This window comes from Dasypus novemcinctus, chromosome 3 (genome assembly GCF_030445035.2).
Source record: "Dasypus novemcinctus isolate mDasNov1 chromosome 3, mDasNov1.1.hap2, whole genome shotgun sequence".
Taxonomy (NCBI): domain Eukaryota; kingdom Metazoa; phylum Chordata; class Mammalia; order Cingulata; family Dasypodidae; genus Dasypus; species Dasypus novemcinctus.
In genome coordinates this window covers 137,933,891-137,961,660 of record NC_080675.1, presented here as the reverse complement: position 1 = coordinate 137,961,660, position 27,770 = coordinate 137,933,891, and the positions used below count along the sequence as shown (strand labels likewise).

The following is a 27,770-nucleotide window of genomic DNA, read 5'->3' as shown; positions in this document are numbered from 1 at the left end:
TTATATCCAGCATCTTGTCTTTCAGAAATGAGGGTGAGTTTAGAATACTCACTGATAAACAGAAACTGAGAGAGTTTGTAACCAAGAGACCAGCTTTGTAGGAAGAACTAAAGGGTGTCCCACAGTCTGAAAAGAAAAGACAGGAGAGAGAGGCTTAGAAGAGATTCTGAAAATGAAGGTTATATCAGTAAAAGTAACTAAGTCTCAAAAGAGTGGTGAAAATAAAATATGACAGATAAAATCAAAAGGTCAAAATGGGTGAAATAAGAAATACCTTTATAGTAATAACATTGAATATTAATGGATTAAACTCCCCAATCAGAAGACACAAACTGGAAGAATGAATAAGAAAAGATGAGCACCTATATGCTGTCTGCAAGAGACTCACCTTAGATCCAAGGATACCATTAGATTGAAAGTGAAAGGCTGGGAAAGATATTCCACGTGTTCAGTAACCGAAAAAAAGCTTGAGGACCTGTATTTGTATTAGATGAAACAGATTTTAAAAGACACTAGTAATGTGCAATCTGAGGAGGAAGTCAGGAAAAAGAATTCCATTTACAATAGCAACTAAAAGAATCAAATATTTAGGAATAAACTTAATAATGTAAAGCACTTGTATTTAGAAAACTATAACTCATTGTTACAAGAAATTTTAAAAGACCTAAATAATTGGAAGAACATTCCATGCTCATGGATTGGAAGACTAAATATGATGAAGATGTCAATTCTACCAAAAATGATACACAGATTCAATGCAATCCCAATACAAATTCCTCTAGCATTTTTTAAATACATGGAAAACATGATTATAAAATTTATTTGGAAGGGTATGGGATCCCATATAGCCAGGAACATCTTAAAAAAGGAAAAGCAAAGTTCGAAAACTCTCACTTCCAGACTTGAAATCATATTACCTCGCTTCAGTGGTAAAAGCAGCATAAAGACAGACACACAAACCAGTGGAACAGAACTGATGATTAAGAAACACACCCTCACATCTGTGGTCAAGTGATTTTTGAGAAGCTGGTCAAACCCATCTAGCTCAGGCAGAATTTAACAAATGGTGCTGAGAGAACTTGATATCCATAGCCAAAAGAAGGGAAGAGGGCTCCTATCTCAAACCTTATATGAAAATGAACTCAAAATGGATTTTAAAAAACCTAAGAACTATAAAGCTTCTAGAAGAAAATATAGGAAAATATCTTCAAGACCTGGTGGTAGGTGGTGGATTCTTAAAGGAGATAAGAGGAGGACTGGGATGGACTATTGTTGTTTAATGTATATAGAAGTTTTAATTAACTTTATTGTAAAAGTATGGAAATGCATAAGGTTGATGGCAACATTATAGTGAGTAACAGCTGGTTTATAAATGGGAATGTGACTGAAAAGGGTCAGTCTAGGGATGTAAGGTAGTCCAGGGATGTAAATGCCAGCTAACGGAAAGCTAGAGAATAGGGACTGAATAACAAACACAGTAAATTCAGAGGTGGATGAGAATTGTGGTTGATGGTATAGATGCAAGAGTGTCCTTTGTGAGCTAGAGCAGATGTATATCACTATTGCAGTGTGGTGGAAATGTGGAGAAGCAGTTGGAGTGACCTTTGGACTGTGGTTAACAGTGATAATGTAATGTTCATGCATCTAAGCCTAAGATATACTGTGTTGATAGTGATGGAGTATAGAAAAAGTGTGCCAAATGTATGCTATGGGCCTGGTAATAGTCTGATGATATTATCTAATAATTTGTAACACAGTGTGGTGTATTGATAGAGGGGGGTTTATGGGAATCCTGCACATGTGCATGATTATGTACTTAACAACTTCTATCATAAAAATATATTTTAAAAATGATAATAGGGTGGATTGGGGAAAATATAACAAATGTGAGATAAGGACTATAGTTAGCAGTAAGATTTTGACGATATTCTTTCATCATTTGTAACAAATGTCTCACAAAAATGCAAGGTGTTGGTAGTGCATTGATGTATGGGACTCCTGTTATGATGTTATGCATGTTTGCTTTGTAAGTTCACAACTTTTACTATACACTTATTATTTATGTATATTCATATATAAATTATATAATAACAATAGGGTGGGTTGAGGGAAAAATACACCAAATGTAAGATACTTTGGTATGTAGTAATATTTTGGTAGGATGCTCTTTAATCATTAGTTAAAAATGTTTCACAACTATGCAAGGTATTGTTGGTAGGATGGTGGTATGATGTCCTTGTGTGGTGTTATCTATGTTTGTTTTGTAAGTTCATAGCTATTACTATATACTTATTGTTTATGTATGTGTGATATACTTCAATAAATTTTTAAAAATGGGGAAAAAAAGGTAGGAACCAACTATACAAATGTAAATATCAACTGGGAAATTGTTCATGGTATCTTTTATCTTTTTTAGATCATATATATCTGATTATTTTCCCTCAAATCTGGAAAGAAGAAAAGATTCTTATCTAGCATCTTTCCCAATGGTCCCATGTTATTCCCTTTCAAACAAGACAAGTCTTTGTTATGCAAGACTGTACTGATGTTTAGGAGTTTAGCATCCCTGACCATTGCTCACCAAAATGCCGAAAGAATTCCTGGCCACATTTCTCTTGAGTGTCTTCTGCCGAGAGTGGGAGGATTGGTACTATCTCTAATTGAGAAACATTTTTTTTTTTAAGATTTATTTTTTATTTATTTCTTTCCCCTTCCTTGCCCCTCCCCCAGTTGTCTATTGTCTGTGTCCATTCGCTGTGTGTTCTTCTGTGTCCACTTGTATTCTTGTCAGCAGCACCTGGAATCTGTGTCTCTTTTTGTTGTGTCATCTTGCTGTGTCAGCTCTCCATGTGTGCGGCACTATTCCTGGGCAGGCTGCAATTTTATCGCACTGGGTGGCTCTCGTAAAGGGGCACACTCCTTGCACATGGGGCTCCCCTACGCGGGGGACACCCCTGCGTGGCAGGGCACTCCTTGCATGCATCAGCACTGCGCGTGAGCCAGCTCACCACACGGGGTCAGGAGGTCCTGGGTTTGAATTTTGGACCTCCCATGTGGTAGACGGATACCCTATCCATCGGGCCAATTCCGTTTCCCTAATTGAGAAACAGTAAAAGGTCTTTGTAGCGTTTATTTAAAATGGTTTGAAGTATGTCATTTCATATTCAATAAATAAATGTAAGATTTATTTTGGAGCATCAAAATTTATGAAGCTTAAAATTGATAAGCAATTTTTTTTTTTAGATAAATGTATGAGTTGCTTATTAGAAGTGGCTCTTTCGGGTAATGAAGAACAGAAGCCTTTTGACTACAAATTGCGACCTGAAATTGCTGTCTATGTAGATTTGGCATTGGGTTGTTCAAAAGAGCCTGCACGAAGCCTGTGGATCAGCATGCAGGATTATGCTGTTAGTAAAGGTAAGATGAAGGATAAAGTAGGTAAATATGCAGTTAGCTCATAATGCCGACTAATATGTTTGTAATAATTTATGTAAATAAAAAATAATAGGTATCACCCTATTGCTTTTTATAGAAGGTATTTTACAAAAACATTTTTAAAAAATTTGTTTTCCCCCTTTGTGGCAAATCTAGGTATTTTATTAAACATTTGTATTCCACTTGAAGCAGTCCTACAGTGTGAAAATTGAAATTTATGTAAAACATACATTTGTAGGTAATCATTTTACTAAGGATTCTTTATTGTGTAAATGTACTTGGTGTAAGAGTCTGTTTAATACATTTCTTCCCTGTGTAAACTGTGGTATAATAATTGAAAGGATGCATATTTGGGGTCTAGGCTGTAAGTTTACTCAACTGCTTATGAAGATAACGTTTTGAGATGAGGTATACTGTTAAGTACAGTAGTAAAGTATTATGCAAGTATGTGGTATTTCAGTTACTAATTGATTAAGATTAATTTCATATATAAGTTTTTTAAAGGTTCCTAATTTCTTTCTTGTGTCCTTGTTTTCCCTTTAACTGGGACTTGGATTGTTCAAAATCACATATCCCTAGTTGTCTTTCTCTGGATTATTCTGATTTATCCTTTCTTTAGTAACCCTCATATCTTGGGATTTTCTCCCTTCTGTGGTAAATATGATGAAAGTAAATATATTTTTCCTTTTATTGTCTTTTATTTTGTATAATTGTTAAATGCAATACAGGTTTTTTCAGATCTTTTAAATATCAGTGACATTTTACTTTTGAAAGTTTCATGTCATCCAGTTTGTTTATGATTTATTCATTAATTCTATTGTGTTGATTCCTGCCAGATTTAAAAAGGTAATGGAGGGAAAAAAAATTACTTTCTAAAATGTATTTTCTGGTATTCTTATATTTGTATCATTTGCTTGGGATATACAGTTAGATTTTCTTTTATATCCCATTATTACTAGTTACATTTCAATAAGAACTTAAAATTTAGACATAAGGTAAGTGAAAGCTTCTTGTATGGCTTCATTTGCTGATTGCTTATACACTGAATAGCACAGACTTTATATCTGAATAGTGAAAATGTTCTTTGTGCTTGATGTATAGTGAGCATAACTTTAATGAAGGCCTATTAAAAGAATCCTTTGCTCTAAAAATTGCATATGAGGATAATCCCAGTTAAATTTGAAACACAACAAAGGGTGTTATTTTTAATTTGCATTTTAATTTAAAATTAGCTCACTTGAAATTGACTCCTTTTTGATTTTAAGTTATAACAGTTCTTAGATTGATGATTTCCCAAGAATCTGATGTCAAAAATTTTGTATGTAACACAGTCATTTTAAGATTCTCTGTAGACTGTAAGATTTTCTTTAATCTGGCATATTTGTATTTCAAATTTTTTTACCTATAAATTAGATAATAACTTAAATTTTGACCCAGGCGTACAGAAACAACTGAAAAACCAAAATGTAACAAAAGATAACATTTTATCTCTTGAAATAGGGATTTTAAGAAGGAATTAAGAACAAATAAAATTAAGCTGGGGCTCAGTATTTCCCAAGGGTGATTTTTTGTTCGTTTGTTTTTGTTTTTAGGTAGTACAGGCATTTAATAAATCTATGAAATGAACAGAGTCTAGCAGCCAGTTTGGGGGTAGGGTAGGCAATAAACCTCCCACACCTACTTGGAATCTGCTAAATGTACTTCATTTTTATGGTGCAGTATTGATGTACTAGTGTGGACTTTGAAAATTGGAAGAAAAACATCCAACTAGATTTTATTACCTAATGTTTTCATTTGAGTTTTCAATTGCATATACTCATCTCGATCCAAATATTTCATTTACTCTTTCAAATAAATATTCAGAATATTTATTTATTCATCATGGTATCAGATACCAAATATATACATACCTGACTAGTTTACTCAGTGTCTCTACCAGGATGTCCAATAGACAATATTTGAAACCAGACTCCTGATTCCAATTCCCTATCTCTTAAAACTGCTCTTTCTTTGGCCTTCCTCTCTCAGTAAATGCCAACCACTTTCTAAATACGTTTTAGTCTACCTTGATTCCTCTCATATTCTTACATCACATATTTGATCTATGAGCAAATCCTGTCAACTCTACCTTCAAAATATGTATGGAATCTGACCACTTCTCACTACCTCCACAACTATCCTAGGCCGAGCCACCATCCTGTCTCGCCTGAATTAGTAATTACTTCTGCTACTATTGTCCCTGTAGTCTTCCACTCAGCAGAGTGAGCCCTTTAAAACACAAATCAGAATATGCCGTAATCTCTGTTCAAATCTCTTCCGTCCTGCCCATTTTCCTCCAATTAAACCTAGAGGACTTGCAGTGGCATACAAGGCTCTGTGTGATCTGGTCCCCAGCCAGTTCTGTAATGTCATCTCCTACCACTCTTGTGCATTCACACTTTGCTCTAGCCACACAACCCTCTTGAACACACCCCAGATCCTCTGTCCTAGCTCCAGGGAGATGTGTATTGGGGGAGTGGGTGGGCAGAAGACATTTTTCACATGGCTTTTTCACCATACTTCTGCTCAAATGTAGCCTTTTATCAGGGAGGCCATCCAAGACCACCCTATATAAGATAGTAATCCCATATGGTACAGTATTCCCTGTTCTCCTTAAGCTGCTTTATTTTTTCCCCATATCACTTATCTGTCATATAGTCTTATTTTTTGGTTAACTGTCTCCCTCTTGAGAGACACCCCACCCCAACCTCCAACCCCCAGCTATAATATAAACTCCATGAGATCGGGGACATAGTTTTTTGTTCACTTCTGTATCCCCAATACCTAGAACAGTTGGAATCTAGTAGGTGCATTTGTTAAATAACTATTTAGAAAGGTGATAAAATTTAGTGTTGGAGTTCTAAAGCTAATAAAATCACCTCTGAACTGTTTCTGAGTCCTTTTAAATGTCAATGCATCATTTTTATTTTCAGATTGGGACAGTGCAACTTTAAGTAATGAGTCACTCTTGGACACTGTGTCTAGATTTGTTCTTGCAGCTCTTCTGAAACATACAAATTTACTTAGTCAAGCATGTGGAGAAAGCCGGCAAGTAACTTAAAACTATCCTCAGACAAATATTTGACCTCACGATGTTAGAAATTAGGTAACTTTTAAATTTTCATTATTTATTTAGGTATCAACCTGGTAAAAGCTTATCAGAAGTGTATCGTTGTGTATACAAAGTTCGAAGTCGTTTACTTGCTTGCAAGAACCTTGAACTTATTCAGACCAGATCATCATCAAGAGACAGATGGGTAAGGTTGGAGATGAGTTAATTTTTGTTTTTCTACCTCCTGTGAGAGATGACTCCATATTGGTTGATTTGAGAAAAAAAAATATGCCTTGAATATTGACTATTGGATAAATGGTGAGTAGATCTTTTGATAGTGGAAAAACAAACAGATTGAAAGATTTGGGGTTTATTTAGCCTCACATTTATCAAATGTGATGGCTACTAAGAAAGTTTATATATTCTTGGGCTACATAAATAATATAATAAGTCGAATTGTCCAAATCATAGGAAATGTAACTTATTTTTTATGCTGATCAGACCACATTCGAATTATTTTGTTTAACTTGGAGTACCTTAATTTATGAGTGACTAGTCGGAAGATAGTTCAGATTGGTGAGAATTCAAAAAATCATCTTCTGTAAGAACTGGAAAGTATCAAAAATGTTCAACCTAGAGAAGTGAAAACAAATAGGAGTCACATGATAGCTACCTTAAAAATATTTAAAGAACTTTCATGTAGGAGAGGAAGTAAGTGTGTGTTCCTTGTTGTTCTGGAGGACCAAAGGGTAATATGGTTGAATGGGAATCATTGTTAGGTGAATGTAAGAAGAAAACCTTTTAATAATTTAAGCTGTCCACCATTGGCAATGAAGATTAAAACCATTTCTTAAAGATGGTGCAGAAATAATTCTTGGGGAAAAAAATGAAGTGACTTCTGATGTACTCAGTAATCCTGATAACAATCTTTTTTTTTTTTTAAAGATTTATTTATTTATTTATTTCTCTCCCCTTTCCCCCCACCCCAGTTGTCTATTCACTATGTCTATTTGCTGCATCTTCTTTGTCTGCTTCTGTTGTTGTCAGTGGCACGGGAATCTGTTTCTTTTTGTTGCATCATCTTGCTGCGTCAGCTCTCCGTGTGTGCGGCACCATTCCTGGGCAGGCTGCACTTTCTTTCGCGCTGGGCTCTCCTTACGGGGCGCATTCCTTGTGCGTGGGGCTCCCCTACGCGGGGGACACCCCTGAGTGGCACGGCTTGCGCGCATCAGCACAGCGCGTGGGCCAGCTCCACATGGGTCAGGGAGGCCCAGGGTTTGAACCGCAGACCTCCCATGTGGTAGACGGATGCCCTAACCACTGGGCCAAGTCCGCCGCCCTGTAATCTTTTAATTATAAATACTATCCTGGATAATGCCTTACCTTCAGAAAAGCTTTCTTTGAAGCTTCATATATTAGATGCTTTGCGCTCTATTATTCAGTTCTTAGATTTAAAAAAGCTAACTCTGTCTCCTCATTTGTACTTGCAGTAGACTTCTGGTATGTACCAGTTTAATATTTGTGTGTCTAACAATTTGTTAGTGACCTTGAAAGTCCATGAAATGTATTAATTTGCCATTTTGTTGAGGCAAATTAATTTGAAACTCACATGTTATAGGGATAAATGACTATATACAGTGTGAGTCTGATAGCTTAGTGTCTGTGAAATTCATAAGTTATTTACTTGTCATGGATCACAAAATAGCTTTTATTGTGGATTTGGTCATTTAAAATTTTCATTTGTATTTTACGCTGAAATTTGTGGGGGACATTATACGCTTTTAGGGTATTTGTGACTCTCTTAATACCTGTTGTAAGAACTCTGTCTTTTTGCTGAGTGCTAAGTAGCATAACCACCATGGGAAATAAAATTAACATTAGCCTTACCAGATTTCTAATGTTTGGTTTCTTCAGGGGCAGCTAAATTAAAGGGGAAAAAACCTATACAAAAAAATTTAGACTTACTCTAATTTAGAATTATTAAACATTTATACAGAGTAATAACATATACAACTTGAGGAGACTGAATGGAATCAAAATTATGTTCTTTACCTTTTATGCTTGATCTCATGTTCAGGATAACTCATTTTAAGTTGCAGATTTGTAGGGGTTTATAGCTGAACAGCAGTATAAGTACGTATTTATAGCATGACATTTTAATCAAAAGACCATACGGGCGGCGGATTTGGCCCAGTGGTTAGGGCATCCATCTACCACATGGGAGGTCCGTGGTTCAAACCCCAGGCCTCCTTGACCCGTGTGGAGCTGGCCCATGCTCAGTGCTGATGCATGCAAGGAGTGCTGTGCCATGCAGAGGTGTCCCCTGCATAGGGGAGCCCCACGCGCAAGAAGTGCACCCCATAAGGAAAGCCACCCAGCGCAAAAGAAAGTTCAGCCTGCCCAGGAATGGCGCCACACACACGGAGAGCTGACACAACAAGATGACGCAACAAAAGAAACACAGATTCCCGTGCCACTGACAACAGAAGCAGGCAAAGAAGAAAACGCAGCAAACAGACACAGAACAGACAACCGGGGTGGGGGGCGAGGAGAGAGAAATAAATAAATAAATAAATCTTAAAAAAAAAAAAAAAAGACCATATGTTTGTATGTGTACATATAGTGTTTATGTATACATTCTTTATATTCTTTCAGATTCAGCCAATTACATCTTTTGGATTTTTTAGTAGAATTCATGTATTAGTGATATGAGCAATATTTTCCATGGTAAAAACCTTAAGGTTTTTAATGAAGTTTTTTGAAGTTTTTGAAAAGTATATTCAGTGTATTTCTTTAAGACTTCAGAAAACCAAGACTCTGCAGATGTTGATCCTCAGGAGCATTCATTTACTCGGACTATTGATGAAGAAGCTGAAATGGAAGAACAGGCTGAGAGAGACCGGGAAGAGGGGCATCCAGAGCCAGAGGATGAGGAGGAGGAGCGGGAGCATGAAGTGATGACAGCTGGCAGTGAGTACTCCCTTCTCACCATGCAGATATGTGTCATGGCATTCTTTTTAGTAGGGGAACCAACCTTGGAGAGAAAGGCAAATGTTTCTCCACAGTTTTTCTAAAAAGATCTGATATTCTGCTGATCTGAATTTACATTAGTTAGCTGATAGATTTTTTTTCTTGAATATATAAAGTACTCAAGGATTTTAAATGAACCTGAGAATCAGTTTAATCATGGTTTGAATGAATGTGAATTTGTTTCTTACCATTTTCAGTTTAATATTCGTAATTTGGTTGTCTTGTCAAAGCCTGAATATTTCATGGAGCTTTAGCAACTGTGCTAAGTCCACTCCGAAGCTATTGGATTGCATGTGCAGGTCTGAAGAGCAAGCATGTCAGTACCTGTGCCACTGAGTCTCATGAATAGAATGATACCTGTGAGCTGCTAGATATAGGTTATTCAAAGTATGCCCTCTGGGAGAACCAGAATATCCATCTGCCTGGCAGACGTCTTTGTAATGAGGAAGATAGTTCCTTTTTGCCTAATATTAGGAGAACCCAATTATTCTCCATATGTCGAACTTTCAAAAGTATAAATTTAACCTACTCACTATACTACTATTTTCAATAGGGAGCAAGAGTATGCATGAGAAAAATGCTGGCTGGGTGAATAAAACTTTTTCATACTTTTATATCCCAAGGCTACAGATAGTTTTTAAAGGTAATTATTTAGATGTTTAAAGAGAAGTGTCAAAGCTTTGCAAAAACATTTCCTAGTATCTTTTGAGTGATTTGCCTATCCAAGTTAAAGTGTCTATTCAACTTGTAGCCTAAAACATTATCATCAGCTATGCCTTTGATGTTGGAATTGCCTGTATCAGTCCATTTGACATTTACCATCTTATTCATTTATTTGTGGTCTGCATGCTTTATTTTTTTAAAAATTTCTCTCCCCTTCCCCCCTGCCCCAGTTGTCTGTTCTTGATGTTCATTCGCTGTGTCTTATTCTGTGTCCGCTTCTATTCTTGTTAGCCGCACCAGGAATTTGTGTCTCTCTTTTTGTTGCATGATCTTGTTGTGTCAGCTCTCCATGTGTGCAGCGCCAATCCTGGTCAGGTTGCACTTTTTTTGTGCTGGGCGGCTCTCCTTAAGGGGTGCATTCCTTGCGCATGGGGCTCCCCTACGCAGGGGACACCCCTGCATGGCACGGCACTCCTTGCGCACATCAGCACTGTGCGTGGGCCAGCTCCACAAGGATCAAGGAGGCCCTGGGTTTGAACCATGGACCTCCCATGTGGTAGGCGGATGCTCTAACTATTGAGCCAAGTCCACTCCCCTGCATACTTCTAAAAATGATTTTTAGGTGGCTCAGAACAAAATGTAAAGAAAAGAATTAAAAGGAAAAAGTTAAGTCCAATTGAAGAAGAAGAAGATTGGAGATGGGGATGGAGATTAATTATATTTTTAAAACTTAGGCTGGGGAAACTTCTGCAGTTGAAATTAAAACTCAGTTTAGACATTCCTGGAAGCAAAGGCTAAAGGGGAAACCACAGTAGCAAAATATAATCCTCAATTACAATAAAAGGAAACATCATGAAAAAAAAAAGTAGCTATTGGTTTTAAGTACCTCTTATATGCTGGGACATGGGTCAAGTGCTTCATATAGATTGATTCATTTAATCATTACAAAAGCTTTCTGTGAAGAGTTGTAGTGTTATCCTATTCTAAAGACAGGAAAACAGGCATATGACAGCAAAATTATGTGCCTAGGTCAGAGTTAGTATGAGTGGCACCTGAAATTAGAAGCCGTAGATCCCAGCTCTGTTCCACACTCCAGTAGTCATGCACTTCAATTGATTTCTACCTCTGGACTCTGAGAGAGTATGCTGCTTTGATTTTTTTTTTTTTTTTAAGATTTATTTTATTTATTCCCTCCCCACCCCCACCATTTCCCCTGTTGTCTGCTCTCTGTCCTTTTGCTGTGTGTTCTTCAGTGTTTGCTTGTATTCTCATTAGGTGGCTCTGGTAACTGATCCTGGGACCTTCCAGAGCAGGAGAGAGGCGATTACTCTCTTGTGCCACCTCAACTCCCTGTTCTGCTACATTTTCTTATTTTCTGTCCTCTGTGTCTCTTGTTGTGTCATCTTGCTGTGCTGGCTGGCACTCCTGTGCGGGGCGGCTTTCCTGTGCTGGGTAGCATTCCCGTATGGGGCAGCTCGCCGCACGGGCCAACTTACCCTCACCAGGAGGCCCTGCGCATCAAACTGTCAGCCTCCTATATGGTAAATGGGAACGCAATTAGTTGAGCCACATCCATTTCCCTGCTTTGATTTTTCCCCCCCAACCAATCCTATTATTATTATCTTTATATCATTTATATATGAACATACATAAAAATTAAGTGTTTAGTAAAAGTTGTGAACTTACAAAGCAAACATGCATAACTTCAAACATCAACACTTTGCATTGTCATGAGACATGCATAACATCAAACATCAACACTTTGCATTGTCATGAGACATGCATAACATCAAACATCAACACTTTGCATTGTCATGAGACATGCATAACTTCAAACATCAACACTTTGCATTGTCATGAGACATGCATAACATCAAACATCAACACTTTGCATTGTCATGAGACTTTTGTTACAAATTATGAAAGAATATTGTCAAAATCTTAATGCTAATCATAGGCCTTATCTTAGATTTGGTGTGTTTTTCCCGCAACCCACCCTATTATTATTTTTAAAATATATTTTTTATGACAGAATTTGTAAACTTATAAAACAATCATGCACATGTGCAGAATTCCCAAACAACACCCCTCCATCAACACACCACAATGTTGTGTGTCATTTGCTACAAATAAAATAATATCATCTGATTGTTACCATGACCACAGTATACATTTGGCTCACCTTTTCCATACTGCCTCAGTATCAACACAGTACATCTTTCACATAGATGCAAGAATATTATATTATTACTACTAACCACAGTCCATAGGTCACTGCAGCTGTATTTTTCCCATGCTTCTCCACATTTCCAACACTCTGCTGTAGTGATATACATTTGCTCTAGCTCAGAGGACAGTCTTGCATCTGTACCATCAACCACAATTCTTATCCACCTCTTGGTTTACTGTGCTATCCAGGTCCTAGATTATTCTCTAGCATTCTTTCAATTGGCATTTACATAACTAAGCTACCATTTTCAGTCACATCCCCATTTATAAACTAGCTGTTACTCACTGTATGTTACCATCTACTTTATACATTTCCACACTTTTATGGTAGAGCTAATTAAAACTTACACATTAAACATCAGTAGTCCACTCAGTCTTCCTCTTATCTCCTTTAAGAATCCACCACCTACCACCAGGTCTTGAAGATAGTTTCCAATAATTTCTTCTAGAAGTTTTATGGTTCTTGTTTTTATTTTTAGTTTTTTTATCCATTTTGAGTTAATTTCTGGATAAGTTGTGAGATAGGGGTCCTCTTTCCTTCTTTCACCTGTGGATATCCAGTTCTTTCAGCACCATTTGTTGAATGGATTGTTCTGCCCGAGCTGTGTGAGTTGGACAGACTAGTAAAAAATCATTTGACCATACCTGTGAGGGTCTGTTTCTGAACCATAAATTTGGTTCCATTGGTCTGTTTTGTCTATGTTTAGGCCAGTACCATACTGTTTTTACCACTATAGGTAGGTATTATGATTTAAAGTCTGGAGATGAGGGTTCATTTTTCCTTTTTATGATGTTTCGGGCTATTCGGGACTCCTTACCCTTCTAAATAAATTTGATGATTGTGTTTTAAGTTTTTTCTTTAATGCTGGTGGAATTTTTATCGGGATTGCACTGAATCTGTCTTATCAATTTGAATAGAATTGGCATCTTAATGATATTTAGTCTTCCGATCCATGAGCATAGAATCTTCTTCCAGTTATTTAGGCCTTTTTTGATTTTTTTTAAACATTGGGTTGCAATTTTCTGAATACAAGTGCTTTACATCATTGGTTAAGTTTATTTCTGACTATTTGAGTTTTATCTGTCATATTTTTATTTTCACCACTCTTGACACTTGTAGTTACTTTTATTGACATAATTTTTATTTCCAGACACTCTTCCAGGCGTCTCTCTCCTGTCTTTTTTTTTCAGGCTTTAACATACCCTTTAGTATTTCCTGAAAATCTGGTCTCTTGCTTAGAAATTCTCTCTGTTTCTGTTTATCTGTAAATATTTTAATTTTGCCCTCGTTTTTGCAAGACAGTCTTGCTGGATATAAGAATCTTGGCTGGAAGTTTTTATCTTGTAGTATCTTACATATGTCAGCCCACCGTCTTCTTGCCTCCATGGTTTCTGGAGAGAAATTCACACTTAATCTTATAGGATATCCCTTATATGTATGCTTTGCTTTTCTCTTGCTGCTCTCAGAATTCTCTTTGTCTTTGGCATTTGACATTCTGAGGATTATGTGTCTTGGAGTTGGTATATTCAGATTTTTTTGGATGGGAATCTGTTGTGCTTCTAGACAGAGATACCTATGTCCTTCAATTTGGTTGGGAAATTTCTACATTATTTCTTCAAATATTCCTTCTGTCCCTTTTCCCTTCTCTTCTCCTTCTGGGACACCCATGACTTGTATATTTGCACGCCTTTCGCTCTCGTTTAGTTCCCTGAGACCTTGTTCAAATTTTCCATTCTTTTCTTCCTCTGTTCTTTTGTATGTTCACTTTCTGAAGCCATTTCTTCAAGCTCATCAATCCTTTCTTCTGCCTCCTCAAATCTGCTATTATATGATTCCAATTTTTTTTTTAAATTTCATTTATTGCACATTTCATTCCCATAAGATCTGCTATTTTTCTATGTATGTTTTCAAATTCTTCTTTGTGCTCATCCAATGTCTTTTTAACATCCTTAATCTCTTTAGCCATTCTCATTGAATTTATTAAGGAGATTTGTTTGAACATCTGTAATTAGCTGTCTCAACTCCTTTATGTCATCTGGAGGCTTATCTTGTTCCTTTAACTGGGCCATAGCTTCCTGTTTCTTGGTGTGGATTATAATTTTTTGTTGGTGTCTTTGCATCTGGCTTACTAGAGTATTTTTTCTGGGTGCAGTTTTTCTCTAGTTTAGGGCTTCCTATCCTTGCTCCCTTGCTGGTTGTGCAGTAGGAGCCCAAGGATGTAGTTGGTGCTGTAAGCTGTGGAGACTCAGGCTGCCCTCATTGCGCCAGGGACCAGTGAAGCTTCTTCCAACTTTCTCCTTTGCCAGGGTTAGGGACAGAGTCACAGCTATGTGGAATAGCCTAGACTGTAGTTGCCTAGAGAGACTGATAAAGCTTCACAACCCTTTCTCCCCTGCCTGGGTCGGGGATGGAGCTGCAGGTATAGGCAGCAGTCTATGTAGTGCGGGTCCAAAATGACTGTAGTTGCCCTGGTAGACTTCTGATTTTTAGTCTATGCCAGCCAAAGTTACCTTCAGTTACCTGTATAGGCTGGTGCAGGGCTCTTCAGCCTCCTCCCTGCCAGAGGTGGGGCTGAAGCCTACGCTAGGGCTGCAGGCAGATCTGCTTGAAAGAAACTGGTTCCTTCTGATACTGAGGGTTTGAGTCAGCCTGGATTCCCCTCAGGCTCGGGGCAGAGACAAAATGGCAGCTACTGGTCTCTTTCTGACTTGGGCTGGTTCACAGCCCAGCTGTTTACAGGGTTATATCTTAGCCAGCAAAGTCTTCCAATCAGTAGCCAAAATCAGCAGCCAGCTGTCTCCTCCTCCCTTGTTTCTGGGAAATGGCGCTTCCAATTCCAGCCACAGAATAGCTCCTAGGGTGGCTCGTGCTGCCAGAGTATGATTATCACCAGCCTCCGCGGCTTGGCCCGTAATTTCCTGGAGAGGCTGGTGCAAGTCCCCGTATCTTCCTCCCTGCTAGAGGTGGCACCAGGGCCTAGGCTAGAGCTGCAATATGATCCGGATGGAAAGAAAGCAGTCCTCACCAGCACTGTGATTTTCAGTCTTCCCGGCTTCCCCCATGCCAGGTGCAGAGTTAAGATGGTGGCTTCCAGCCTCTTTTGAACTTGGACAGGCTCAAGCTTTAGCTGTTCTCAGGATTATGCTGGAGCCTGCTGAATTTACTCATCAGTAGCTGAAATTGAAGCCCAACTGTCTCTTCCTCCCCCGTTTTGGGGAAGTGGAGCTTTAAATTCCAGCCATGAAATAGCTCCCAAGGCAGCTTGTGCCTCCAGTGGAGGATGGGCACGGGGCCTCCGGGGTGTGGAGCACTCTACTTACGGGTCTTCTCTGCAGATGGGAGTCTCCTCCTTCCACTCCTTCAAGGATGTTGCAGGATGCTCTTCTGGTCTCCTGGAGCCCCCAGATAGATGCTTCAGCTAGCTCCAGAGAACTCTGGGTGTTTGCTAACTGCTCTATAGCAGGGATGGCTCTAGGAACTCCTTACTCTGCTGCCATCTTGCTGGTTCTCCCCTGCTTTGATTTTTAGAAAAATAAAGGACTTTCAATAGCATAATGAAAGTACCCTTGTTATACTTTTATAAAGTACACAGACCATTTTTAAAGTTTATACTTCCATATTAGCAGATGAATCTAGTATTTTACATTTCTGCCTGGGTTCCTCATCAAGCACACCATCTTCACTCCAAATTTCAGCAGAAAAATTTTTTCCATTTGTCAAGTATCACAACATCAAAACCATGTTAACTACACTCACTTTTTGCACTTGTGAATCGAGGAAGGGCTGGCACCAGGTAGACCTTTCTGGTGATGTCATCTGGCTCTGGAGGCAGTCTTGGTCATATATTATAACCGATTCTGTTTAAGCAAAGACCTTTGGTGGTTGTGCTCATGTAATGTGTTGAAGATTCAGCAAAGTGTAGGCACTTCGGTGTTAAAAGGAATTATGTGGATTTTGGAAGGGGAGAATAGGCTTTTCAATATAACTAAGTAACACTTTAAATTTTGTCTCTTGAAATCTGACATTTTCATACCAAAGTTATATCTACTGTAGTGTTTCTCAAACTTTAGCAGGCTGCAAAATCATCTGGAGGTTTATTAAAACACAGATTGCTGGGCCCTACTTATAGAATTTCTGACTTAGTAGGTTTGGGTGGGCCAGAAAATTTGCATTTCTAACAAGTTTCCAGACACTGCTGATATGGCTGGTGTAGGTCCACACTTTGAAAACCACTGATTTTGCTCATTAAAGTTAGAAATAGACTCAGCAAAATAAAGGCATAAGAGTGTTTTCTATTTTAATTCTTTTGAAAAATTTAAGGTTGTATGTGCATTTTAATATAATTTTACCTAAGTTAGTATGCTGTATTTACTGTCTAAAAAATAATTTTTCCCTCTTTCAGTAAGTTTTTAGTTCAAACTTTACTTTTTTGTTTTTTTCTTTGCTTTTCTCTCCCCATGTTAAGACCTTGCTTTTGTGTTGCATGTTACAGAAATCTTTCAGTGTTTCCTCTCAGCCCGTGAAGTAGCTCGTAGCCGAGATCGAGATAGAATGAATAGTGGGGCAGGGCCTGGGGCTCGAGCTGATGATCCACCTCCTCAGTCTCAGCAAGAGCGAAGAGTCAGCACAGACCTTCCAGAGGGTCAGGATGTGTACACTGCTGCCTGCAACTCCGTGATCCATCGGTGTGCCTTATTAATATTAGGAGTAAGTCCTGTGATTGATGAGCTTCAGAAGCGAAGAGAAGAAGGACAGTTGCAGCAACCTTCAGCAAGTACTTCTGAAGGAAGTGGACTTATGACCAGGTGGGAATAATTAGAAATTTAAAAGATTGCCTTCCTCTCTTTTATTTTATGCGCTAACATTTATTTTCAAAGTTATGTTGTTCCTCAGAAATAAACACAGGCATGAAAGAGAAAGTGCAAAATGACTAGGTTGAATTTAAAGTAATGTAACAGGAATTCTGATCCAGCCTGGAATATACATTTCTGATTAAATGAGAAGGACAATTTTTCAAACATTTAAACAACAACATTTGAGAAACATGAAGTTATTTGCATCTCTGTAATTTAGTGGTGTGCAAATTATTTCGATGTATTTGAGAAGGGCTTTGTGCTTAAACAGGAGTCATAATTTCTCATCACAGATGTAATTACTCCTCATTGTGTGTCTATTATCTTTATCCTGCTAGTTCCATTAAATTTTATGTTCACTAACAGTCCCAAATCGAAAAACTTTTCTTTGTGCATGTGAGACAGGAGTGAAAGCCTTACTGCAGAGAGCCGGCTAGTCCACGCAAGTCCAAATTATAGACTGATCAAGTCGAGGAGTGAATCTGATTTGTCTCAGCCTGAATCAGATGAAGAGGGTTACGCACTGGTAGGTATACCTAGATGCAGTAAAGAAGGATTTTGGTTTTCAAAATATAGAGATATAAGAGTTTGGTTAGAGTAAGTAATATACATTTGTTTAGGCATATAAAAGCTTTTCTTGAAAGAACTTTAAAGGAAACGAGATAATTATATTTCATATATATTTACCACCTACATGTTAATAACTCTGAATGTCGGTTTACTGCAGTCTTAACCTATCCAAAGATGAACCCATCTTTTTCCCAAAGCTGCTTCTCTCTTCTTTCTCTCCATGATGCCTGCATTTCCCTTACCTCCATAATCCAGTTAATCATCAAGTCTTAAAAATTTAGCTATGAATGTTTTCTGATATATCCTCTCCACTCCATCTTTTTTCTGACATTAATCAACTGCAAACTTTTTTTCTCTTTTGCCTGAACTAGTACAGAAGCCTCCAAACTAAGTTGCTTCACATCTTGTCTTGAACCTATCTTCCATATTTCACTAGAATATTATATCTAAAATGCAAGTCTGTTTTATAACTCCTATACTTAAAATCTTTCAGTAGCTTTCATTTACCTACGAAAAAAGCCTCAGAACCTGTACTGTAGTCATTTAGAGTAAAAAATCAAACAAGTGAGGTGCTAATTCACATAAGAAGTGAGAAGATATGCTGTAGTGTGACAGGGAAGATAAATTATAAAGTGAAAACTGTCTAAAGGTTTGCTTCTGTTCAGTGAACTTTGGACTTGGAGTTGATAGCTCGATTTTCATTAAGGTGTTCCCCTGCCGTATACATGATTCTATATATGCTGTTTGACATCTCTGGGTGTGCCATTATATGAGAATAGTATTATCTTTTGTGTTTATGTGTCAGACTAGGCTTCTTTCTCACCCTGATTCTGCTGCTGAAGACTGTGAAACCTTGGTCATGTCACATGACTGCTCAAACAGTAATTCTGGCTTTTAGGGTTGAATAATTTATAAGCTCCATTTTTAGGTCTGAAATTCCTCTTGTGTGAATTAAAATAATGGATATGAAAATATTTTTGAAAATATAATGTGTTACAAAAACAAAAGGCTATTGTTTAAAAGAAACTCCCAGACATAAAAGATTCCTTATTTAAGGGAACCTGAACAGTCTTTGGGCAAGTTTCATTGTATTATGATGTTTTTGTTTGTTTTTCTTCCTTTTATCCTTCATCTATGTTATTATCTCTATGCTCCCAGTCCACTCTCACACTCTTGTAGTCTACTGAGATTTCTTTCTGTTTATTTATTTTTCCAATCTAGTCAGTCTCATTATTTAGTCTCTTAAACCTGTGATAATTTTAAAACATAAATCATGTTGCGTCTCTGCTCAAAATCCTCCAATGACTACACTTCTCCTCAGAGTAGAAGCCTAAGTCCTTATAGGGATGTATAGGTCCTACAGATCCACACATGATTGGACCCTACTACCTCTCTGATCTCCTTTACTACTTTCCTTGATGACTTTCCTTCTGCCACACTGGCCTTTTGGCTGTTCCATGAACTACCAGGCTAGTTCCCGTTGGGCCTTTGGGTTGTTTTCTTCTACCTGGAATACTCTTGTCAGCATGGCTAATTCCCTCACTTTCTTGAAATCTTCATTCTGATGTTGCTTTTTCAATGAGACCCAAAGTTTCTGTTAGCCTACACTAGAATATAAGCTCTTTAAGGGCTGGAATTTTTGCTATTTTAGTCACTGCTTTATCATAAGCACCTGTAATAGTACCTGGCACATAGTAGGCAGTCAGTAAATATTTTATGACTGAAAGACTGATCTATTTTTGGTAATATTTTGGTTCCCATTTCCTCCCTTTCACACTTTAGTTTGGGCCTTCATTTCCTTTCCCTGGACTGGTAGTTTTCAGAGAGAACTCCCTACTTTTTCCAGTCTCACTCCTTAGACACTGTTTCCAACATGAGAGCTCTTAAATACATACACACACAACACCAGCAACAGTGTAATACTTGCTGGTCATGTTACTTCCCTGCTCAAAATACTTAGTGACCCTGCATTGCCTACCTAGAAAGCAAAGCTTCTGGAGAATTTTGCCTGCCTTCTTTGGAGCTAGTTTTCCCTGATCGGAATTTGCATTTTTGCCATAGTAGTCCATCTGCCAGACCCTAAATACACCTCCTGAATTTCTGCTCAAGAACTGTTTGCCTTAAATGTTTTCCCAGGTTTCCTTTCTGAAGTCCTGTCTCTCCTTCAAGGACTGATTAAAAGTGTCACCTTTTCCAGAAATCTTTTTCATATTACCTTATTCATGGTGTCTATCCCTGTGTATACCCATGGCAGTTTGTTAGCGCCTCTCATAAACCACTAACAGCTTATCTCACACTGGACTTAATATTTATTAGTGTATCTGCTCTGTAGGCCTCCTAGAAGGTGTAGTCTTTGTTTTTGCTTTAAATGCCCCTGATATCACATATAGTGTTTTGCATATTATAATTGAAAATTACAATTTATTTGAACTGAAAAAGATGAGTTTGGGAATAGTTAAAGCGGCATACTTTTTTGGAAACAGGCAATGAAATCTGACTTAGATGCAGAATAAGCTTTAGACTCACTATGGATTTTGACCTGGGGAAAGCCCCAGTTTCTTTATTTTTTAAATAGGAATAACACTACCTATTATACTTGCCTCAACTGGTTTGTCATGAAGAGCAAGTTTAGTAAGATTTAAAACATTTTGAAAATTATAAATGGAGAAAATAGATCAATGGAGGAGAGATAAGTCTAGTAATTGCCAAGATTGTTCATTTAGTTTTTACAGAATTTTAAAAAATAACACATTTTTTAAAAAGCTCGACTCTTGGTCATCTTTCCTTATAGAACATTTAGAGGGATAATATAGTAAGGTGGAAAAGACAAGAAATAGAGAGCAGGTTCAATTAGAGATGAAAGGAGATCTGGGCTGCACCTTGAGCTTCAGAGTGCCTGGGTAGACTAAGTTTAGTAAGCCCTAGGGGCAGTTTGGGTTTTTTCAGCTATAATATATTACCCTTCTATAGTATATGAGATTAGATTACTGGTTGTGGGAAGCAGACTTGGCCCAATGGATCAGGCATCCACCTACCACATGGGAGGTCCAAGGTTCAAACCCCGGGCCTCCTTGACCCGTGTGGAGCTGGCCCATGCACAGTGCTGATGCGCGCAAGGAGTGCCGTGCCACGCAGGGGTGTCCCCCGCATAGGGGAGTCCCACACGAAAGGAGTGCGCCCAGGAAGGAGAGCCGCCCAGCATGAAAAAAGTGCAGCCTGCCCAAGGATGGCGCCGCACACATGGAGAGCTGACACAACAAGATGACGCAACAAAAAGAAACATAGGTTCCCGGTGCTGTTGATAAGAATAGAAACAGTCACAGAAGAACACACAGCAATGGACACAGAGAGCAGACAACTGGCAGGGGGCGTAGAAATAAGTAAAAATTTTTTAAAATTTAAAAAAAGATTACTGTTTTGTTTTTTTTTTTAAAGATTTGTTTTACTTATTTTTCTCTCCTACCCACCCCTGCCAACCCCCGTTGTCTGTTCTCTGTGTCCATTTGCCGTGTATTCTTCTGTGTCCGCTTGCATTCTTGTTAGGCGGCACTGGGAATCTGTGTTTCTTTTTGTCGTGTCATCTTGCTGTGTCAGTTCTCTGTGTGTGCAGTGCCACTCCTGGGCAGGTTGTGCTTTTCACGTGGGGTGACTCTCCTTGTGGGGCGCACTCCTTGTGCATGGGGCACCCTATGTGGGGGACATCCCTGCGTGGCATGGCACTCCTTGCATGTGGGAGCACTGTGTGGGGGCCAGCTCACCACATGGGCCAGGAGACCCTGGGTATCGAACCCTGGAACTTCTATGTAGTAGGTGGATGCTCTATCAGTTGAGCCACATCTGTTTCCCAAGATTACTGTTCATATACTTGATATCAAGTAGTGCTTCACTGACTCTAAATTGTTAAAGAATGAAATAAATGCTTTTTAACAATGACTAAAGTTAACTACTTCAATGTTAAATCTTTGCTTTAGCCTTCTTTCATAAAGAGTATTATGGGATATTTTATCTACTTTTCTTAGTAAATAGAGAATACCAAACCTAAGTTTAAATGTTTGCTTGACATTTCTCTACTTTTTCACCATTTCTTATTACACTCTGTTATACAATTCCCTTACCCCCTAATTTCACAAAGGGTTTGATTTAGCTTACAAAAATAAATACTTTTTAAAAGGATAAATTATTTGAATAAATTACAGCAGAAAGAAGCTGAAAGAAGAGAATAAAGCATTGACTAAAATTTGTATACATCAGTGCATATCCTATGGTGTCCTGTATAATTAATTACTAGAGGTGAGCCATGTATTTGGTGCTAAGTTTCTTAAAAGCCAAATCAACAGGAAAAGCATAATGAACTACATGATTCACAGTGTCTAAAATATAAAAACAAACCAATTGTTCAAATTGTTCAGATATTTCTGGTTCTAAGGAGTAGGTCTGAGATATTTCTAGTTCTGAGATAAATTTCTTCCATGAGCAAAGGTACTATGTGATGGAATGCTTCTTTCATGATGCAGTGATGCCTTTAAGAGCTGTTATGATGACCAAGGCTCTTCTATCCAGCATCAAATGGCCTGAGAATATATTTATTTCTATTGATGTATATGTGTATATGTGTGTGTGTGTATTTGTAAAACGAAATATGTTTATCTTCAGTGTATTTGTGTCTATATGTATGCAGTTAGATTTACTAAACAGATATTTCCCTAATGGATCTATTTTGTCACTTCAGCACCTCTTCTTTTTTGCCACTACTTTTTCTGGTTGTGTGATAGAGTACAACCGAGATTTCTAAGACATCATATTATCAAGTCTATGCATAAACTTAAGTCATGTATGGATTGTACATAATTGGCTTTATGTATGGGCATATTAGCCAGTTGCCTATGGTGTGTCCAGGAAGTATCCACCTCTTCCCCACCACAGATACAGAAATATATTCCATACTGCCTGAAAGTCTTCTGTGTTATATTAAGCTGCCTACAATTTCACTGATTCGAGACTTTTCTATTTTAACTCAAGGCCTTTAAAACATTTAAAAATGTTTTAAAATGCTATCAGAAGGCTTAGGAGTATGTTATATATTTTTTTTGTTAAATATTTTCTGTTAGAGAATCATCAGATTCTCTTCCACTAACCCCTAACCCCTAACTAAGGCTAGTGGGAGTTTTGAAAATAATGAAAAGTGAAGATAGAGGAAGGAAAAATGCTTTTGGAAAATGGACTTTGCTGCAGGGGCTTTAAGCATCTAGAAGGTACTAATAAGGTCATGCTGTGTCTAGAAGACAAAAGACAAAGATTCCACAGAAGAAAAAACTATGGCAACAAAGAAAAACTTCCTTTACTTTACAGTATTAAATAATATGGATCTTGACTTTGTTTTTGATTTAGTATCTTGGAGTTAGGTGCTTGGGCTTTCTTAAAGCTGTTTTCAGTGGGTTTTTAGACTTTGTTGTTAGCCTAACTGCTAGATGAATAGGACATTGCTGTAATCATATAAATAATTTTTATTTGAATCCAATTATCAAAACTTAATCTTAAAATGCTTTTCACAACTAAGTACATAGTTATTTGTTTTTTTACTCTTAATAGAGTGGAAGACGAAATGTTGATTTGGATTTGGCATCATCTCATAGGAAGAGAGGTAAGTATTAACATATTAAATATCTGGTTAAATTAAGTAGCTGCTTTTATATCTAATGTATATAAAGCCTATTGCTGTTGAAATGTGTTATTGCAAAAAAAAGTTAATTTAGAAATATTTTAGCAGAAGAGTTTAAAAGAAGAACATTTAAAATATATATATACCCTTTTAAAATTTGGGAACATCTGAGTTAATCATAATCTCTTTCTCATTTGTCATATTCCTTTGACTTTTTAAAAGTCCTGTGGCATTCCAGAAATAGTGTATTCTATATGAGGGGTTATGTATATCATTTGCCATAAGTTTAAGTGTATTGGTATAGTTGATGTAGTTTAAGTGGTGTTATAGGGAAAACTCTTTAACCTACTCACTCCCCGTGAACAGATATGCACACTGTCAATCTCGAAGTGCTGTTGTTTTTTTTTTCCTTTTCGGTTATTAAGATAAAGCATATGAGAGATGAACTGTTGATCATTTTCGGGATATGTTTCTGAACAGTTTTTACAGTGCCATCAAGGGTTAAGGTCTTTTGTTACAAACTCTATCTTAGCGAATAATATAGTTATTAATAACTCTTGGTTATTGGTGCAAATAAAGGGAATGAACAGTTTTACATAATGTAAATCCAAAGATAAGCAAAAGCTCTTTAAGTATTTATTATTCTCCATTAACTGGCACTTTTACTAACCCATTTTATTTTGTGGTTGTGAAAATGTGAATTGTTAAAAATTGCCACTAGGATGTGACTCAAGCAGTTGAGCACCTGCTTCCCACATGGTAGGTCCTGGACTTGATTCCAGGTGCCTCCTAAAAACAAAAAAACAAACAACAGGCAAACAAACAAAGAAACCAACTCAGGGTTGCCGAAGTGGCTTAGTGGTTTGTACCAGCTTCCCACATTCAAGGTCCTGGGTTCAGTCCCTGGCCCTGGTACCTCAAAGAAAAAAAAAAAGCCATTAATGGCAGTTTTCTAAAAGCCTGTGGGAGGAAAATTCCATGATAGTAAGTCTTTTTTACTTCAGAGTGAAACCCTTGTCTTGATAGTTTCCTTAGCATAAAGTAAGTTTTCTTGCCCCTACCTCCTACCCCAGGAGGAAAAACAGCATGAGAAATAAGGGAAAATGAGGAATGAGAGGAAGGAATACATATGATTTTTTCATTTTTTGTTTTTCTCCTATATAATAAAATTTACAACATTTTTTCCTTTACTTACAGCACAAAAAATGTTTTTTCTGAAATATTAGGAACAATGAGGACCAGAGCTGGTGCTTTTATTGAAAAACCTTTTGAGAGTGTACCATAACAAAGCTGATGGGTTGCTAAAAAAAATTACAAGGCATTTCTGATATCCAGGAAATTAAGTGATGTTAAGTATCATGTGCAATATATGTATTTTACATTTTAATTCTTTGAAAATTGGCAATTCGTGTGTCATAATTAACTAGAGTATCCTTTTTCTTAACTCCTTGACCTGAGGAATTTAATTAATTTGGGGGACAAATTTACACTCCGAATTTTGTTTAGCTCAGGTAAATATAGTTATCATGTCATATTAAAGCGCTCTAAATTTATTGAGTAGCTTAAGGATTCCAACCTGTAATTTAAGGGCTTCCAATATACTAATTATAAGTTTTAGTCCATTGGCTTAAATTACTCTTATCTCAAATCTCTTTATCATGCTTGTGGAAATACAAGTTTGAGATTCAACCTATATTAACCATGTTAGCATATGGCAGATAATATCTTAGGAATAGAATGGAAAATGGTATCTTTAATTTGAATTAACAATAATCTTTAGGGAAACGGACTTGGCCCAGTGGTTAGGGCATCCGTCTACCACATGGGAGGTCCGCGGTTCAAACCCAGGGCCTCCTTGACCCATGTGGAGCTGGCCCATGTGCAGTGCTGATGCGTGCAAGGAGTGCCGAGCCACGCAGGGGTGCCCCCCGCATAGGGGAGCCCCACGCGCAAAAAGTGCACCCGTAAGGAGAGCTGCCCAGTGCGAAAGAAAGTGCAGCCTGCCCAGGAATGGCGCCACCCACACTTCCTGTGCCGCTGATGACAACAGAAGCAGACAAAGAAACAAGACGCAGCAAATAGACACAGAGAAGAGACAACTGGGGGAGGGGGGAGGAATTAAATAAAATAAAATAAATCTTTAAAAAAAAGAATAATCTTTAAAAAAAAGAATAACCTAGGCTTAGTAGAATTAGAATTAGAGTATGAACTTCAGCTGAATGAATATAACAGTATTAAAATTACTGTCCTGATTAAATATACATAAAAAGAATAACAACTATCCTTTAAGTAGACATGGATTGCCTATTGTATTAGATCTAAAAGGGATAAAAATGAATTGAGCCATTAACCCAGATTTTGTTTATGAATAAACCATTTTCTTCAAAAAGCTCTAAGGTAAGAACTTAAAACAGAAATCATTCTTTTTTAATGTTCTCAAGAGAATTTTTTTTCTCATGGTGTTTTGTTTTGTTTTTTGTTTTTTGGGTTTTTTTTTAATGGTACTCGGGCCAGAGAATGGGCCCGGAACCTTGCATGTGGGAAGCCGGTGTTCAACCACTGAGCCACATTGACTCCCCTGAGTTGGTTTTTTTGTTTGTTTGCTTGTTCTTTATTTATTCGTTTTTAGGAGGCACTGGGAAACTGAACCTGAGCCTTCTGTGGGAAGTAGACACTCAACCACTTGAGCCACATCTGTTCCCTTACTGATGCTGTTCTTCCTGGGTTGGGTGACTAGAAAGTAGAAGAGTTGTTATTTTAGGAAGGGTAGCAAAAATGAATACTTTTAAAATCCCATGCATCCTAGAGTTTGTGGATTAAACAATGAAAATGTATACTTAATAGTTTTTCTCTATTTTATTATAATGATTTCCTTCTTTAAAAGAAACTATCATTGAAAATATATTTGGCAGATTATTTTTTAAAACCTTGTGTATTTATTGACTTCCTTTTAACCACAGTGGGTTTTTTCCTCTTATTTATTGTCATTATGGACCGTAAGTCATAAGCCATCTTATCTTCAGTTGGGTAGATGAACCTGCCAAGTTTAAGTATTATTTGGCCGTTCAAGCCATCAAGTGTTCTGATTTTGACTTAAGCCATGAAGTACAAGCAAAAGTCCAGATAAGTGAGAATTCTATGTGCTTGTTTACCTCCTTCTAATGTTTTGAAGAAGATATGTAAGTTTTTTGCCCTTACATAGCTTTTCCAAAACCAACTGCATTTATAAGTCTCAGTGGGCCTGGGTTACAAAAAGCCTGGTAAACTCAGAGGTCCTTCTGAGTTTCTAAAAACCTGGTAATAATGTTTTATTATATCCTGGTTACTGAAATTAAATGGGTATATAAATGACAATTAATTGATTGTATATACCTTTTTAACTGCTCTTATTATGTCTCCAAATACTCCTCCATGAGAGGATCTGTTGCCTATAATCTTAAATATTTGTTTGGTATTGAGGATACCAGGATTCGTGCTGTTGAACCCTGATTACTTCATTTTCTTCCCTCACTCCTGTTAGTGTTTCACAGTAGTCAAGCTCTTGATCCAAGAAAGTGAAGATGGTAGGAAAGGGCAGAGCAATGTTAAACAAATACATTTAGGTCAGCCACCTTGCTCAGCTTTACAGAGGTGTTAAAGCTAACTTCTGAAGGCAAAAATACATCATTAAAAATAAGTCATCCCAGAGGTAAAATAAAATTTGCATTTATTAAGCACAAATTGCTTGCTGTATGCCAACAATTATTCTAAGTAGTTCACAAATATTAATTAACTCATTTAATTCTCATGATAGCTTGCAAAAATTTGTGACAAAATCTGTCAAAATATTTTGGTATTTTGGTACTTTGGTCAACACTTAAAAGATTTACTGTAGTTGAGCAGAACTGAGCTAGCTCTTCCTTCACAGAACCACCATACCTTTTCGCAGATACTGGATTTCAGTTTGCATGTTTAAGCTGGAACCGATACAGTGAAAAATGGTGGGGCTATCAAAGCAACAATTGAAGAAGCAGCATCAGAAATCTTATTGGTTAAAACATTATATGGTTTGATTTTACCACCCCAGGTCTTTAAATGTAGTGTTAAGGTTTTATTGCTAAACTAATGCTGGAAACATTTATCAACATGTGTATTTTGTGATATAGCATGTGTGGTGAAATGCTGTCATCTATACATTTCAAATTGGATTGCATAAAGAAAGAAGAACAAATGTAAATGCCTCGTATGAAATTTCTTCTT

The 27,770-nt window shown here is 37.4% G+C and overlaps 1 protein-coding gene across 7 annotated transcripts in view; it reads left to right on the top strand.

Annotated features, from left to right (window-relative positions):
- HERC1 (HECT and RLD domain containing E3 ubiquitin protein ligase family member 1) overlaps positions 1–27,770 on the top strand; it is a 249,261-nt gene that overhangs the window by 123,832 nt on the left and 97,659 nt on the right. For all 7 annotated transcript variants that reach the window (XM_058294320.2, XM_058294317.2, XM_058294319.2 and 4 more), the window contains exons 19-25: positions 3,244–3,417; positions 6,408–6,522; positions 6,611–6,731; positions 9,325–9,496; positions 16,942–17,254; positions 17,708–17,828; positions 23,462–23,513. In XM_058294320.2, the coding sequence (XP_058150303.1) occupies positions 3,244–3,417; positions 6,408–6,522; positions 6,611–6,731; positions 9,325–9,496; positions 16,942–17,254; positions 17,708–17,828; positions 23,462–23,513 (1,068 nt within the window). The remainder of the gene's footprint in view (positions 1–3,243; positions 3,418–6,407; positions 6,523–6,610; positions 6,732–9,324; positions 9,497–16,941; positions 17,255–17,707; positions 17,829–23,461; positions 23,514–27,770) is intronic.